Here is a 17610-nt window from a genome sequence, read left to right on the forward strand (position 1 = left end):
TAGAAAAGCATGGCATTTTGTGCTGTCAACAACACATATTTGCAGGCCTTTCTGGCCTCTGCAGCCTTGGCCTATCTTTTACAGCCAGGGAGTCACATGACTGGGCCTCAATCCAAAAAGATGTGCTGTCTTTCAACTAATCTCGAGTGCTTTGTCATGATTTTGAGATGGAGCTCAGGATAACGTGGATATATTACCCCAGGCACAATGCATCAGACTGGAACCAATATGGTACAGAGTCATGAGTAGAGAGCGAATTAAAATTCCAACACTAAAGAGTTAATAATTCTACTGGAGGCATTTGTTGAGTGTGTTGAGAGTTTAAATGGTCTTTATTCTGGATGTGACCTTGTAAACACCAAGAGATTCCTTTAGCAGCTTTGTGTACACTAGTACACTATGTTCCATTGCGGCCATGGGACATGTTGCCCCACAGAAGCCCCGGCAAATTTGTATATCTTTTATTTTCTACTCTGTATCCCTAACAGACCCAGCTAAATTAACTCAGCTAAATTAATCAACACTGCAGACGCGATGGACTTACTGTTGTTGGACTTGAGATCTCGGTGGATGACGGGGACAATGGCCTCGCTGTGCAGGTACAACATCCCTTTGGCAATCTGCACGGCCCAGTTGACCAGGACGTGCGGCGGGATGCGACGCCCTGCCAGCGCTCGGCTCAGCGGGCCACCTGATGCATACTCCATGATGAGGCACAGGTTGGGCTCCTCCAGGCAGACACCTTTCAGGGCAATGATGTTCGGGTGCGTGAGCATGGCGAACAGACGGGCCTCCGCCCTCACATTCTGGGCCGTCACACTGATGTCCTCGTCGGGGTCCTGGCGTGCTGCCTTCACGGCCACCAGCCCGCCTCTCCATACACCACGATAAACCTTCCCGAAGCCACCGACGCCAATGACCTCCTCCAGGCTCAGCTCCCGGAAATCCAGCACATCAGGTTCGAACTCGCCCACCACGGCCGGGCCGAGCTCGCTGACAACGCCACTAACTGGAAGTTTCCCGTATCCACTTGGCTTGAAGGAGCCATAGTTAGACGGGAAGATGCCCACCTTGTTGTTGACCTTGCCCGCCCACCAGCCCTCGTCCCCTGATATCTCAGAGTCCAGAGAGAGGACCTCCACCAGGTCACCTTTGCGCAAGGTGAGCTCATCTTTACAGGACGCCTCATAGTCGAATAAGGCTGTCCACACGGGATTGGTGAAGTTCCCTTTTTGTGATTGATCCAAATTTTTCCAGTTCGTCAGTGAGCTACGGCTGAATATGTTCTTCAGTGGCTCCATGGAGCCTCACGCAGATGTTTTGACTGGATCCGATTTTGCACCCGAAGGGTTTGAAAATAAAGTACAAAGGAGTACTTTATTGAACCTCGCTCCCTTTCCTGTCTTTCTTGTTGGTTCATCAGGGACCAGTGAAATGTATTCAAGCGCTTGACCGACAAGTGGGCTACAGGAGAGGATTCAGAGAGAACTGAACAGCAAGTGTCTTTCATTCGTCTTCACGTGAGTTGCAAACCTCTACATTTGAAAATGCAGAACCAGCCGAGAGACCGCTCTTGTTTTCTTGCAGTGGATCAAAGCTCAGAAAGGCAGCATGGTCGCTCGCCACTGAATTTCTCTCTGTGTGAGTGATGTGGTGTGTGGTTTCCCCAACACATGGTTTGAGCACATTATCATTTCACCGGCCTGTACTTCAGAGGCTTCTGAATCACCTCACTATGGGCAAATATGCCAGTGGCATACCTCATGCAAAAATTGCCACCTGTTGAGTTGAGATTATGAGGACCAAAAGTATAAAGACGAAAATAAAGTAGCCCAAAGCTTGTTGGGAAGTACTTAGATTGCTGCAACTTCCAGATTAAGATTCCCACAGCGTTGGGTTGTCCATTTTGAGTTTTATGTATTTTTAGCCATTAAGTGCAGTGGCCACCACAAGCAGGAAGCGCTGAGAAGCGGAGAAGAATAGCAGGAAAGGAGCATTCAGTCCGGCCAACCAGAGTTTTACGACAAGTTTCAGGGCCAGTCCGCGTTAAACCCAAACCTCCAATAACCGCGTCTGCCCGCAACTCTGCTGCGCTCCCGCATCCCAGTGCGCGTGTGTATCCATGATTACAAGAAAGCACGCAACGAGCTGCGGTTTTATAAAAAGTAAAAAAAAAAAAAAAAGTAGTTTAGTTTAGTAACAGGAAGAGCGCAGCAAACCTGCTCGGCTCCACTTCCCAGGGAGCAGCGCGCATGAAAGAAAAAACAGGTTCCGTTAGTTCCTCGTCGGAGTTGAGCGCGTGGCCTGGTGCCGCCCGGTGGTCCCGCTGTTACAGTCGGTGGTTCACCGGAACTGTGCCTCCATCAGCGCGTCTCATCACGCTCCTGTCCGTAGGTCGGTGCTCACTCGTCAGGACCTCGAACCACTCGTACGTGTGCGCTGACAGTCCGTGCGGAGGGTGGGGTTTCTAAACTTCTTCTCTCCCAACAGGAAAAGAGTCAGATGACAGGCCACGGTCAAGCCGGATATAGTTCAGCGGTGCCATTTCCGGTCGTCGCTATCAACGTAAAACCGATCTCATGAGCGGCTTTATTTGAGTGACAGGCGACGTGAGGAATATTTATTAAATGTTTTGCCTTTCGCTGTTGATCCAAGAACAGTAGCTCACACAACAACTGCACGTCACAACTTCATTAGTTAAAGTGAACCCATGAAATAAAATGTCCCTGTATCTTTACATGACATTTTCATTCAGTCAACATACTGCTGCAGGGAAAGTACATTATAGGAGGAAGATCACACATATAAAGACTATTATACTTTATTTACATGGTCTGTGTATTTTTGTGGCCTTTGCGATAGAATGATAAAGCATCATAAAGTTCTTCTTTTGACACTTGCATACTGTTCATATTACATGCCTTCACAGGTACAGGTCCAATAATTCCCTGATTATAAGTGTCTACACCGAGATTTTTAATACAGATCTATTTAGAATATGTAAATAGCCATTAATAAAAATATGAAACGATAATCCTATGTTAGTCCCACAATGGCGACATTTTCAGTATTAGAGCAGCATTTGTAAGGTGTATAGGAAATGTAGAAAAATATGAATGAAATGTATCTAATATATACAGTATAAAAACACGATAGATATGTTGATGGGTAAATATATTAATAATCCTTAATTATGTTTAAGAGAGAAGGGAGAATGTATTCCTTAGGTTTTACACCATTTGTTTTTGAAGCAGAACATCTACTTTCACACAGTTTCATGTCCTGTTTTCCCTAAGATATGTAAACATAACAGAAATAATGATTTAAGCAATTCAACACATTTCAGATAACAAGCAATAAGCTCCACGTGCACAAAATAGCACAAAAGTAAAAATTACAAACTAATTTAAGCTGTTAATTATATTCAAGTAATTATCTTATTGTGTACATATATGCATATATGTGTATAATGTTTTCATGGGAGTTTGATTTTGAGTTCATGATTATCCCTTTGTTCTCATGGTTATCCTCCTATTAACCTTTGTGTCAGGTCACTGGCAGCGCAACAAGCTTGAAGTAAAACAATAGCCACAAAAATAACAATCTAGAGTAAGGAGAGGAAGAAGATTATTTAGGCTGTCATGGTGTTAAGTTGAGCAGGACAATCATTTTTGTGCAGGTTGTTATCTTATTTTGAAATTCACCCCAGAAGTTCTTTTTGTTTACTATGGATGACTTTACGTTAATGGTAACAGGTGCTAAATTCATAATCTCTATTAAAACAAAATGAATTTACTTGAAAGATGCTGTAGACACACTCATTAAAGTTTATTCTGTATAGAAATGTACGAATATTTTAAATACATGCTATATGTTCTTGTGTGCTTTACACCATGGTTGATTCTTTGCATCTCTTACATTAGAACGGTATGTTATAGTGTTTTCCTGTGGAATCAGTTGAAATGTTACACTTTGGTGAGACTAAATATTCAAGGACACTGGTTCATTAAAATTTTTTCTGTGTTTCTGTGAGGAGAAATTTGTTGAAGATTTTCTTTTGTCTGGTGTCACTTTGAACATAAAAAGGGTTTTGAAGCTTCACTTAAAGCAACACATTTAAAAGGCCTCAGCATGTGGCAGGTTTCATGTGCTTTATGCAGTTTGATGGGGGCAACTTACCCGACTGCGGCGGGAGTCTTCACTGAAAATTAATTTGAGTAGGTCGAGATTTACCGCTGTAACACTCTACATGAGATAAAGGGAAATATAGTTTTTCCAAAGAGAATACTCTTACTCTTGCTTTCATCTTCCCATTTTAAAAGCATCGGAATAGTTCATTCAATTCTTACGATAAAATGTATAAAGCGTTGCTTCAGCAATATAAAGTTACTTAAACAGAATCTAATATTCAAACAAACTCAGGCTAGAATCTAACGTAAATCTTCATAAAATGTTCTACAAATATTTGCTCCTCTGATCGGACTTCATAGCTATGACTTCATGACTTTCTATGGAAAACAATTTCTGTTGAGTAAATCAAAAAGAAAAAATGGATAAACCTTTTACTACTCACGACAAAATGTGGAGATACTTATTCAAAATTTTGAAAATCTCTTACTTGATTAGGTATCTAAGTGAGTCAAAACAATAGACTGTATATAGAGCTTCCTTGGGTCTTTTGAAAGGTGCTACATAAATTCAAGCTATTATTAGTGTTGTTAAAGCTGGATGACATGTCTCCACTTCCTCCTGCCAGACAGAAATGAAGCCAGTATATCAGGGATACGAACGCTGCCATCATGCCAATTTAGAGCCAGAGTCATACACGAAGAAGACACCGGCAAGGATGTCAAAGGAGCTTTCGGTAATAAGAGCTGGTGTTGGTGCTGTAAACAACAACACCTGTCTTAATATCGTGCTCTGTCCCATCTGCTCACACAGAGGAGGCAGGGTTTAGGACCTCAGGGACCAGGGGGTGATTTGGCTCCACTTCTGGGGAACAGTCTACCATCAAATGTTGGACATTTACACATTTTCCCTCTTTTGGCTGAATCGGCTTCCATGTAAACCAAACCACTAATGTACAAGCAAAAAATTGATTTCAAGAGCCACCCAGTGTCCAATCATTAACATGACACACTGGTCATGATCTCACACCATATACCCTATATCATAGTTTGTCAGATAGTTAGTTAGATATTACAGAGCACAAAAAAAAAAAAATGCACCGAGCAGAGTGATGCAAACAGGAAACTAAAATCCTGTTTGTACTCAAACCCTCTACCCTGTCCTCAAACTTCTCTCTTCAACAGCCCCGGCTGCTTTGCAGTTCCAGATATCACACACACATTCTAAATGAAATGATCAATATGACAATTTGGTTGGAATTTGTATTTTCTAAGCGTTTTACAAAGTGCTTGAACAATTTTCCAAATACATTCAATGATGTGTGGCTTTGATCAAAGCTGCAGAGCCAACACTAGACAAGGACCGACTTCAATGTGCCCATTACTGAATCAGGAGTTTTGTATGGATGTTGGACATAAAACTGTCCCCTCTGTCTAAATGGTGGCCCCTTTGTTGCCCATGATTTAGGAAAATCATAGATCAGCCCCTGCACTTTGATATTTAAACTACATCTTGTAGATAGTACTTTCATTGTTTTACATGTAATGGGAAATCCTGCAACTTTAACTTGAGCAAAAGATCTCTGATTGTTATCTCAACTCTCAGCAGTTTATATCTGCTTTGTCCTCTGTGCTTTCCAGCCCTGTTTTTAAAATGAAATCAAGTTGGCCGTGTCTTACTCTGTCCTCCCTGGATGACAGACTACTCCCTCATTCCACCACCAACCAGAGCAGAGACACAGAGCTGGAAATGAGAAACAACCCAGTACAGATCAGAGTGTGTTCGTGAGCTGGTTCCCACTGTTCCCTGTGATCAAGGCCACAGACTGAAACACAAGGTGCACTTTAAACACGTGCTTTTCAAGTGGCTGCACATGTGAAAGGATTTTGCTCTCGCAAAGGTCGGGGAATTCCTCTTTTTGCCACATTTTCCCATGTTTATCGAATGTAGCAGAGCAGCGCACAGCGACTCAGTGGCTTCTAGGGAGGGAGGTGCTGGGAATCACAGGGCCACCTCTGGCCCCCGCCGACTGCTGTGTGGAAACAGTGTGCTTCCTCCCGCCGGCCCTTTGATCGCTCTCCTTCCCCTCCCCTGCTTCCCTGCACCATGGCTGCCGCTTGTTTGGACACCGACCTCCTAAAGTCAACCCCCCCCCCCCCCCCATACACACACACACAAATACAGAATCACATCAAACTCCACCCTCCTCCCAGTCCGCTGAGTCAACGCTTGTGCAGGAAGGATGCAGTTGTTTATGCGGCCCTTGCTCTGTGTTGCTTGGTCAGTCGGGTGGGGGTGGAAGGTGCGGCTGCATTTACACGGCAAAAAAGTGTTTTAAAAAAGTAAAGAGGGCAGGAGGAGGAGCGAGGAGGCCGGACAAACACACAGACTCAAGGACAAGTGGAGCAGGGTGTGTGTGTGTGTGTGACCGTGATGGTAACAATCACCTTTTCAGAAAACCTGCAGTGTCTTGTGCTTATCTGATTCAACTGCCAGCAGGAGACCGAGGACAAACAGCTCTTGTCTTTCAGGTTGCATGAGTCATTGGCCGTTAAATCCACACAAGATACGTCCGCGGGGAAACTTTTCAACATTGCTACACACACAAAGTAAATAAACCAAAAGGAGACGAAGCTACAGCATTGAGTCAGGACACATGTACAATTGTAAATCGAAAGAGAAGCCACTTCAAAGCATTTTGTGTAAAGGTACAGCAGAAGTCTGTGCTGTTCCTCCAGCTGCTGAACAAAAAGCTGCGTCTGAAGGTGAACGCTGTTGCTGATTTGCGTGACGTGAGGAAGCACTTCAGGCTCCTCATCTCCCCGACATGGAAAACACAAGAAAACCTTTTATTTAAATTGAAATATGAACTTTATTTCACCCATACAAAATAAAAAGAATGTTAAAAGTTTACAATACAGTGTCCATGTCTATTTGGAAACATTTCATACTGAGACCGACATATAAATGGGAGCCCCGTCTCTGCTTTACATCTAAAACAATCTAAGATAAAGGAGAAAATGACTGGAGGGGTGGCCAGAGGAGAAATTAAGAGGGGACGAACAACTTTAAAAACAAAGTCATGGTTCTTGATTCTTCTGATGGGCTATTCAGGGGGAATTTAATGATCGTATAAAACAATACAGGAGCTCGAAATGCCTGACAGCATCAAAAACAACAATGTAAATCATTAACCAGCTGATATGGTCATCTCCAGGGCTGTGGTCGTGAACGTTTACAGTCCTCTTGATAAAAAGCATGAATTAAAAATAGAAAGTAATTCAAAAAAAGCTGCGGCTTGCTAAACTATAGCAAAAATACACCTGCGTCCTCGTTTATGTTACAGTTTGATAATTTAACTGACTTGTTGATGAAAAGCCCGAACAGCAGTTATTCATAGCCAATCGATAATATAATATATAGAATATGACCTTTTCCCTTCGACAAGTGCTGTTCACCTTCCTCAATCTTTACAAGCTCTTGTCCTGAATTCCTCTCTATTATTTGCCTTTGCATGATTATTAAAGGCTTTAATTCAGGCTTTAACAACCAATTGCTGATTTACTTTCTATGAAGCCAACCTGAGGGTTTGCATGACGACTGATACGTTCCCTTCATCATGTCTATTTCGGAGGATCAAGGTAGAAAGGAAAGTGCCAAAAGAAAAAGCTACGAGGCAACACAAACCACACCTATCCTGTCTGCCGGGGGCTTATGGCGAAAACAGCGACGACTGCCATTTTTAATAGTCAAAATAGAACGACTGACTTGTTAAAAAACATCCTTGTTGAACTCTCCTCTACAATAAAATAAAACCCTTTTTTTTTTTTTAAAGAAAAAGAAAAAAAAAAAATTAAAACACATAATATACAACCAGTTTTCTGTTTCCTGTGGCGGAGTCTCTTTCAGCCGGCTGTCGAGAGGTTTTTTCTGCCAGCAGGCTGTGATGAAGAGTCTTTCCCTCCTCTGTTTTGAGCGCCCGCCGCAACAACAACGCAAGAGATAGAAAATAAAGCTGAAAGTGTATGCGTTTGTGTGTGTGAGAATGATTGGTGGAGGAGGTGGGAAGATGGAGCTAAGAGTCATAGTCTTCATCGTCGTCGTCCTCGTCCTCGTGTTTGTGCGGCGCTGGGGCTGGCGGAGGCAGTGCAACGCTCATCATGGAGGGGTGCGGGGCGAAGGCCATGGTGCCCTGGGGCTGTGCTGGTGCCATGCTGCCCGTTGAGACCGTGTCGCCCGTGTGCATGTACTGGGGGGGCGCGTCGGAGCTGCGGGGGGCACAGGCAGACGGGATGTAGCATCACAAAGCACACATCATTAAACACAATCTTCTGAGGCCTGACATTATTGTAAGGTCTCAAGGTTCCCTGTTTTACACTCCATAACACTAAGTCAATTATATATAGTTAGTACTAAACATTTATATAATACAATACAAGCTTGGTCTCTATCAACCAATCAATAGACCAAACAGGTTGTATTTTATGGGCTCTTCACAAAGCTGCTTTACCACCGTCCAAACATTGCACGAATCCTAAACGTATGACTTTCTCTTAATATTACAATTTGTGCAATGCTTAATGTGAAAATAGCATTTTTCCATGGAAACATGTGTAGCACAATTTTTAAATGCCTCATAGAAGCAGTGGGCTTCCTGTTGCCACACTTTCTATAATACGACTAATAAATCATGTCAGTGTGTCATATGCTGCTGTGAAAGAGAAGCTGAGAGAAGGAATCATTCATTCATCCTCTCACCAATGACAAGTCAAAGGACACAATTCACAGGGGTCTTGGCGGGGTGTGAAGAGTAGCATATGGTGGCTAATGTTAGCTAATGTTAGCTAATGTTAGCTAATGTTAGCTAATGTTAGGCTGACATTGCTGTGTTCCTTACAACACTGAGCATCTTCAATGACTTGAGGACTCCTCTCTCCTTGTGCTACTGTTTGAGCTACACAACAACCTTGAGATGGTCCCTGGAGGCCGAAGTGGTGGCGGAGTGTGACTTTAAAGACAAATGGGGATAAGTCTATTCACAGACAATTAATTGGCAACTATTTGATAAACAAATGATCATCATTAGTCAGCTAATGGTTGCTTATCCAAGTGTTGTGATAGAAAAGTTGTTATGACAGTAGAAGTCCCACTGGGCTATGGCCACTTTTTAATATTTCAGACAATTCATCTTTAATAGGATTGACTGAAAATAGGATTGACAGCTTAATCATGAATCTTAGATATTTCGAGGCCGAAAAGAGCATCAGAAATGCCACCGATACAGCCGAAAATGGTGAGTATGCAAATCGACCAATCTAGTATATTAATTTGGCTCAGATAAAACTGCAGTTTCCTTTTCTCAGAAATCCCTTCTTCACCACTCTAAAACATCAGTTGTGCTGTATTACCACTGGCAAGTACAGTTTTTTGAGCGAAATCATTTCTGGTAGTGTAGCTTTAGCAGGAGCTAGCCTCGAATGTTCATTTAAAAACACCCGGGACTGTTGGGCCTTGTCGAAGGTATGCGCCCTATTAAGCGGCACTTATTTTTCCTGAATACGTCATTAAATGTCAAGTTATGTTTGTTAAGTGTTAATGAGGTCACAAATGTTTGTTCTGCTGATTCAAAATTAATGAAAAATGCCATTAACATAGCCAAACAAAAGTCTGGCTGTTTCTGTCCAGATGTCTTGGATGCAGTTTCTTTTTACACAGTATCATATTAACACAGGCGATCTGTGTCCCTACCTGTTGAACCTGGCTGCAGCCTGTAGATTTGTGCTGGACTGAGAGCCGTCCTCCTCGTCCCCCTCCGTCTCGCTGTCTTCAGAGTCATCCTACATCGATCACGGGGAACACAACAATGAGCCACCTCTCCACAAATCTTTCAAGCTACAGATAGTTATTGGCCTCTGGCAGATAGTTATTGGCATGCATACGCAGCTCCCACCTCTTGTTCTGACTCGGTGCCAGACAACTTCTTGTCCTTTCCTTTGGAGCCGACCCCTCCATTCTTGCGTCCAGTTCCTGGTTTTCGACCCCTGGGAGTAAAATTTTTTTTTTTAGAAAAGATTTATAACGAGACATGAAGGTAATAAACTTTTAAAAAGTGGAAAGAACATTTGGAGACATCTGATTAATGGCTGTGCTAGAAGATTCTTCATAAATTTCATGATCTGTGCAGACCAGAGTAAAGGACTGCCGTTTGCTGCTGTCTGGTCTGAAAAATGGCTCAGACAAGGAAAGTTATCAAACATTTTTTACTTTTAAAACAGTTTGCATTCAGTAACACTTTTTAACACCAATATTTTGGGCATTAATACCCAGTTTTATATATATGTGTGTGTGTACATGTAATTGGTCACAGAGCACCACAGCTACACACATTTCAACATCTCATAAAACTAATTAAAAATTAGAAAGTCAAATTGCAGCATAAATATGCAAGACAGTTAATGCCAAAATGGAACATTCAAATCACTGGAGATAATTTCAAAGCAGAGAATAATGTGACCAACACTGCTGATGGAACTTCGTTTGAGTCGTTTATATTCAAAAGATGCTGTGACTCCACAAGCCTCATCCTCAAAGCAGAGGCGAAACATCTCAATATTAGCAGCTTGCAACCACTTTAAATTAATGTGAATCGAATCGGCCACACTGTTTAGTGGGAAGAAGAGATCTTGCTCATTTATTTTGTGTGTGATTCTCTGCCAGACTCTCTGCTTCAATTTAGCAGCAATGGCGATGTTTGATTTGACAGTCAATACTGCTCTCTCTTCTCTACAATCCTCAGTAATTAGTTCTCGCTCTGTGAAGATGAATAAATGTGCTCTTTCTTTTCTTTTATGCTGTTGATAGTCTTGCGTAAGAACACAAATTGGGAAAAAGTAAAAAGGTAAGAGTGCAAAGATGACTAACAATACTTGTATCAATTTCCTTTTCCAGGAGAAGCAGTTTCAGGAAGAGGTAACTGGCTTTGAGTGCATGTAAAGATGGCTCTCCTGTTTGGGATTCATTACTTTGTAATATAATAATTTGGGTGCATGAACTTATAAGAGAAGACAGAATGACAAATTGATTAATCAAGTGATAAACCAGGTTAATAAGTCAAACTTAGCAGCATAAAGATACAGTGACTGTGTATGGAACATGAAAATCTCAGCAGTATCCACTTTGTGGGGTAGTCACGTGTTTGTGGCGTCCGGGTATTTCTCATTTTGTGGGGACATAAATCTAAACAGTAACAATATGGAGAATTGCTGCCTAATGGGGACAAAACTCAAGTCCTCATTACATAAAAGATAAAATATTAAGGTGAAGACATCCTTTAAGGTAAGTGTTAAGAGTTAAAACGCAGAACTCTTAGGAAGTTCTCAGACATGACCTCTGTAGGATGTCCAGGGAGTTGGGTCCAGACTTTCTGAGGAGCAAGTGCACAACACAGCAGGAGATTCTCTGCTCAGACACAACATCACTGAAATCCTCAGAGGATTTAAGCGGGGGGGGGGGGGGTGCAACAGGCAGAGGTAGGACATCCGCGTCGGCTCTTATCAACAAAAGACATCTTTGTCAGTGTCTTCCAAATGTATGGCAACGGTTTTTCATGCAAAGATATTTGTTTTCTTTTAGTTTCTTTCATTTTTGCTTCTGTCGTGAGTTAGAAATGTTTTCAGCACACCCCTCCCTCGCGATGAGTCCTGTGGAGGATCTCGTGCCGTGTTCTCACATCGGCTCCTCTGCACTTTCTGTGGACTTTATAATTGGGGACTGGCCAGACAGAGTGTGCAGGCTCTTTCTCTCGGACATTTGTGTTCACACATACAGCCCCTCCAAAGAAAATCGTTAGGATCTGCAGAGTTCAGTGCATGTGTGTAAGCAGCTTTAATGAGAGGCAAGGCATGGGCACTTTGGGGGCCATGGCTATTAAAAAGTACAGATTAAATCCTTTCTCATTAATAAGCCCATCATAACAAATTATTTTTTTATAATAAAGTAAGGTTTAATGCGACTAATGCAAGAATTGGAGCAGTGGGAGCTCCAGCATTTTATTCAGTTTTTCATGGCTCGCATAGTCTATCGTCAGACTGTAAAATGAAACGAACCCTGCAAATGTTAACATGACCTTACAAATAGCTTAAATAAGGGTTACTAAATGTGAGTGTTAGTGTGTGTTAGAGAGAGAGATACCTGCGGGAAACTTTTTCTCCTCCCCCCTCGGTGTGGTTCTCTTCCCCCTCGCCCTGCATGTCTGGCACTGTTGCCACCAGGTCTTTCAGGAAATCAAACTGTTGCTCCAGTTCAATACACTGTTTTCTGTGAACAACACAAGCACACACTGTTCAGTCAGACCTCGGCCTTCTCTACAGAGTCAAAACACATTCAGTCAGCAAAATATCCGCCTCATATCCAATTTGAAAAGGCTATCAAATTAAATATTCATTACAGCAACTTGAACGAGTAACACTATAATCTCACTCTTGGCCATAAATACTTTCAGATACAGCACAGGAGATTTGATGTGGCAGTTTTTTGCAAATCCACTCAACAGCACTATCTAAGGCTACATCCACACTTCTGATTTTAAATTAAAACTAATACGTCACTTCTGATACATTGACATGTGATCTCCACAATACTTTGGAGTTCTTCAGCCCATTAAACTGAGAATTTTGAGAACTGAGAACAGATTGAAAACTCTAAGGCTCTGTTTGATTCTGGTCCAGTTCAGGACCTTATACAGGGCGGGTTCTATACAAACTGGCTGAAACAACTTTATTATGACCAGTTGCCGACGGCATCACAGCACTAAATCTAACATGTATTTCATTAGTAATAAGCAAAATGACGTGATTAACATAATTCTATGAACTTCTTAAGGACCGTCACAATCACTACTGTCTGATGAGTTGTGTGAACGTTTCTGAGAGGCAACATGAGGGAGACCACCTTTCGGCAGAAGCACTGGGAACACATACAGCACATGATGTGTCAGACATAGTCTCAACGATAACTAAAAAAGTTCATGCAACATTTCTGATATCACGCCAACAGAGTTTCATGTTTGTTTTGACAAATAAAACATTGTGTGTCACTCAGTGTCGAGGGATTGTATTGCTGCTCCAGGGCACGGACACACATAAGCAAATGCATGCAAATATCATGGATAGAAGTTCACCAAAGTTGAACTCCACATGAAGCCTCCATGTGGATTTTCTCTGCCACAGGAAGCAGATATCATTTCACCCCTCGCTTGTACAGATTGGAAGTGAAGCGGAGGGGAAGGTTTGTTACTGCTACATTCGTGTGCATGTGTGGCCCTCACTCTCTGCTGCTTCTTCTTATCTGGTGTTTATTGGCAGTAGGCAAACCTAATTAAAAGGTGCATTATTGCCACCAAGTGGACTAAAGTTGTTGCAGCATCGATTTCAGTCTACTCAGGAGCTTCTACTGAACCTAGAGGAACATCTAGCAATTGAATTGGGGATACTGGTCCAGTATTTAGCTTAATGCTAAACTGGTATGACATTTTGTACACTCGCCTCAAAGTGCGTTTTGCCTTGTGATGCTTTAACTGCAATGTATTATATGTGTAATATGGCACCTAAAAATATGTGTGAAAAGGAAATAAAGACATAGCACCTTTTCAGCTACATTTCTACAATTCATAATACAACTTTACCATGATGTCCTGTAATTATCCAACAACGTGAATTCACCAGGGAAAGACACACAACTACAGAAGTATAGTATAGAAAAAGTATAGAAACTTACAGATGTGACGTTGTCATGGTCTTTGCGTTCCTAGACTGGGTGACTTGACAGGCCTTCGTAAGCAACGATTCCAAAAAAAGCTCCAGGGCTCTCGCTGAGGTCTCCGTTAAGGAAAGTGTGATGCAGCACATCTGTGTCCATCATTACAATAAAAAAATGTAACTTACACGGCCTGGCTTGCACTGACGCTGCATTGAGGCTGAAAACTTTCACAACTTATGATGATGAAAGACATGAACAGGCTGACTGCAACACAATAATGACAATTAATGTTGTTGATGAAAAATATCACTTAGAATTGCTTATGCCTGTCATTTGAAATAATGTTATAGAGTGCATATCCATAAATTTGCCAGATGGGGTGACTTATACTATTTCAATCATCAGTTAATATCTTAATATATAATATTAAAAATGCCCATCATATGCTACAAGAGCAAAAAGTGATGTCATTCTAAAACAACAACATAAGTTCAATTTTCTCTTTCAATTATTTCAATTGATCAAATGTCAAGTCAAGTCAAACAATTGATTTGAGAGCCCTGAAATGAATGAATGAATGAATGAATTCGGAACTCATAACACCACACAACACATTCACACCACTCGTACTGATGATCACAGACGATCCAGACCGTGGATCTGTGGAGATATTCGGCAGGAAGGATACAAATTATAACGGGGACTGCTGCAGCCACCTTTCCTATTTCTTCATCTGTCTGCATAATCTTCTTAATCCTCGCCTGTAATGACAAATGGGTTGGACTGTTTAGTGTGGGTACACAAGGAGTGAATACAGGGGAATACGGTGACACAAGAAAGCTTTACCGTTATAGTTCTAAACAGACTCAAAGCAACTTTCTCACCCCAATCCCTTGCATGAAAATGTTAGCAAGATACAATACAGAAAGTTTGAGTTTAGACCATTAGTGGTGTTCCACTGTCTGCACGTTTAAAACCATTAACTCCCGTCGTGTTGATCACATCTACTGTGGCAGGTGCCCTGTGGATGTATTGCTCATTGTGCGGCTCCAACAGAAACAGTTTCACTTAGCATGCCATGCTAAAAACAACGTTAATGAGTGGGGTCGCTAGCTAGCTAACGTAGCGCACCTTTAATGAATAGTTGTAAACACTGGGGAGCAAATAAAACCAGCGACAGTCCTTGCATAAAACGCAATGTCTCAATAGCCCAATTTACATTTTACTGGTAAAGTTCTTGTCTTTAGTAGCTAGCCTTTTAGCCCCACAGGCAGGAACACAGGCCAAATCCTACTCAAGCTAGCTAGAGGAGAATTTAGCAGTATTCACACCAGTTTGCTAGCGCCAGCTAATCTTTACGCCGGTTCGGCGAAGTTCAGACTTACCGGGGGGAATCTGGCGTTGTATTTCTTCTTTTTGCTGGGCATATTTTGATCGCGTGGGAGACCGACCTAAAATAAAACGCACTATACTCTGGATTTTTTACACTATATCATGTGTAAATCGCCTCCTCCGTGCACACACACACCAGATAGCGGTGGCTAGCCGGCTAACACGCTAGCACGTCGTCGTCACTCGTCGCCTCCTGCCTGGCGCGTCAGTCCGCAGGGTCCCAGCGCCGTCATGTTGGAGCACACGAGGAATATAAAGTAATGCAAGTATTGTTGAACGTGATTAATAGTGTGAGTCTGACATTTGATATATATACAATATAATCAATAATATCGAACCAATAGATGACCGGTGGATGTGCACATCCCCGAGGCCCCCGGTGACCAAGAGTCGTGTAACTACATTTTTTAATTCAGTACTTCATTTGCTTACATTGATAAATAAAACCATTGTTATAGCAAGAATCCAACCTTAAAAGTAAGACTAAGTTGCCTTTGTTATCGTTGCTTTATCAAAAGTTACACCCAGATATTCATGAATTGATGTCAAATTTTCAGACATCACAGTGGAGTTTGTCATTTGGATCTTGGACCCAGAAGGAACAAGACCATCATCTGCGCTGCGCGTGTGCGGGAGAACCACACCGGAGAAGAAACTTCAACATCTGCAGGTGGCTACAACTTTAACACAAAAACTATTTAACAATCAATGCACCATCATTACAATTAACCTCGAGCAAATCAGTGCTTTAGAACGTTGGTCGGAACAGTCGGCTGGGGTTCATTCTTTATCCAAGAAGACGAGAATGAACGATTGCTACAATGGCTAACCAGCTTGCTAACTACAAAGAAACTAGATACACGTAAAACTATATTTATTTCTGCTTGGGTTTATCGCGTGTCCACTGGGGAGGGTACACACACGAAATGGTTAACAAGTATTTTTCATACGGAAGTAAGTCTGGGGTGGACAGATGTTAGGCGTGGAACAAGTGCTGCTAATGTAGCATGCTAGCTAGCAGCAGTAGTAAACACCCGCGAGCTACAACAGCTGTCCACTTGTGTTTGGGTCTGGACCAACACAGAGGCTGAATATGTGGTTCGAGGTTTAACGCACGACTCCATCCTTTCTGCAGCACGAGCTCCCCACACTGACTGCGACATGGAGGAGGAAGGGGCCCCCGTCGATGGCGAGGTGGAAACCACTTTTGCCGCGGAGACCTACGCCGCTGAGTCCATGGCCGCAGACCTGGACCCCTGGATTGTGTTCGACTGCAGAAAAAACCCCAGGTCCGAGTTCGACGACTGGCTGGAGACTAACAGGCCCTCGCAAGTGTACAGACACGGCGACGAGGAAAGCGGTGTCAGCCCCGTGGGGTGGATCGCCGTGCTGGGCCCGGACCACGGCCCCAGTGGCTCTGATGTGATGGGTCTCCAGGACAGCTGGGATAAACTGCTGGGCAGTGGCCGGTCTGTCTCCTTCGAAACAGTGAAGGAGCTGGCTCTAAACCACAGGGTCCTCTCAGGCAAGTGGCTCATGCACTTGGACTCTGGTTTTAAGTTGGACAATGCATGGGAGTGTGTGGCGAGAGCAACCCTGGATGGGAAGATCTCCATGGTTAAAGTCAGTGCCTTCGATCCCAAGGGAGATCCCCAGCAGGTCATATGCTGCTATAACGAGAATTTCACTGACGAGAGCGAGGTTATAAGGCTGGACTCTGCCATCCGTGCCACAGGGGTCAAGTGCTCCCTCTCCTACAAGCCAGACGTGTACACACACCTGGGAATCTACCGCAGGAACCGCTGGAAGCTCTGCCCAACCATATACGAGAGCAAATTTGACCTGGAGTGCGTACCGAGGCGCTCCCACGTCACCAACAAAGTCACCAATCTTGAAGTAACATAAGCCGGTCGGAACAAGAGGATTCGTTTTGCAGGACGGGTAAATGAAGAGGCACATAAAAGGTCCCATGAGATTGGCTGGATAGTTCAAAACACGGATTTTTATTTTGGAGTCAGTGGTGGAATGTTTCTCACGTTCTTCCTTATTGCAGAAACGGCACTAAATATCATTTGAATTTTGTCTTATGCTGAAATGTCTAATTTTTTGTATTGACTATTTTAATCAGGAGTAAGAATATTTGTATTCTTGTGGTTCTGTTTGTAACACAATGACACTCACCTGATCGAGAGTGGCTCAAGAAGTTCTTGATTTATACGCACATGTTCAGGGGGGGAAATTGCATCAGATGAAGCATTTCTTTCTATGACAATAGACATCTCATTTATTTTTTTTCTTTCAGAGTTGCCAAATAAAACATCTTTCAAAAACCGC

General features: G+C 42.7%; 3 protein-coding genes across 4 annotated transcripts in view; 1 reads left to right on the forward strand and 2 right to left on the reverse strand.

Moving 5' to 3' along the window:
• LOC128429777 (mitogen-activated protein kinase kinase kinase 11) overlaps positions 1 to 2473 on the reverse strand; it is a 44723-nt gene extending 42250 nt beyond the window's left edge. For both annotated transcript variants that reach the window (XR_008333903.1, XM_053415563.1), the window contains exon 1: positions 545 to 2473. Coding sequence is in view for 1 of the 2 variants with exons in the window: in XM_053415563.1 (XP_053271538.1) it covers positions 545 to 1301 (757 nt within the window). In the remaining variant the exon portion in view is untranslated. The remainder of the gene's footprint in view (positions 1 to 544) is intronic.
• Positions 2474 to 6986: 4513 nt separating this feature from the next.
• On the reverse strand, positions 6987 to 15468 carry drap1 (DR1-associated protein 1 (negative cofactor 2 alpha)). Its single transcript, XM_053415573.1, has 7 exons — positions 15270 to 15468; positions 14573 to 14645; positions 13903 to 13996; positions 12319 to 12444; positions 10079 to 10169; positions 9877 to 9965; positions 6987 to 8396 (listed from the first exon to the last, which is right to left on the reverse strand). Exons 1-7 carry the CDS (start codon positions 15309 to 15311, stop codon positions 8204 to 8206), a joined length of 708 nt encoding a protein of 235 aa, XP_053271548.1. The 5' UTR covers positions 15312 to 15468; the 3' UTR covers positions 6987 to 8203.
• A 350-nt stretch (positions 15469 to 15818) lies between these two features.
• On the forward strand, positions 15819 to 17607 carry c23h11orf68 (chromosome 23 C11orf68 homolog). Its single transcript, XM_053415571.1, has 2 exons — positions 15819 to 15946; positions 16412 to 17607. Exon 2 carries the CDS (start codon positions 16438 to 16440, stop codon positions 17179 to 17181), a length of 744 nt encoding a protein of 247 aa, XP_053271546.1. The 5' UTR covers positions 15819 to 15946; positions 16412 to 16437; the 3' UTR covers positions 17182 to 17607.
• The last annotated feature ends 3 nt before the right edge of the window (positions 17608 to 17610 follow it).

The sequence above is a fragment of the Pleuronectes platessa genome, chromosome 23 (genome assembly GCF_947347685.1).
Source record: "Pleuronectes platessa chromosome 23, fPlePla1.1, whole genome shotgun sequence".
NCBI lineage: Eukaryota > Metazoa > Chordata > Actinopteri > Pleuronectiformes > Pleuronectidae > Pleuronectes > Pleuronectes platessa.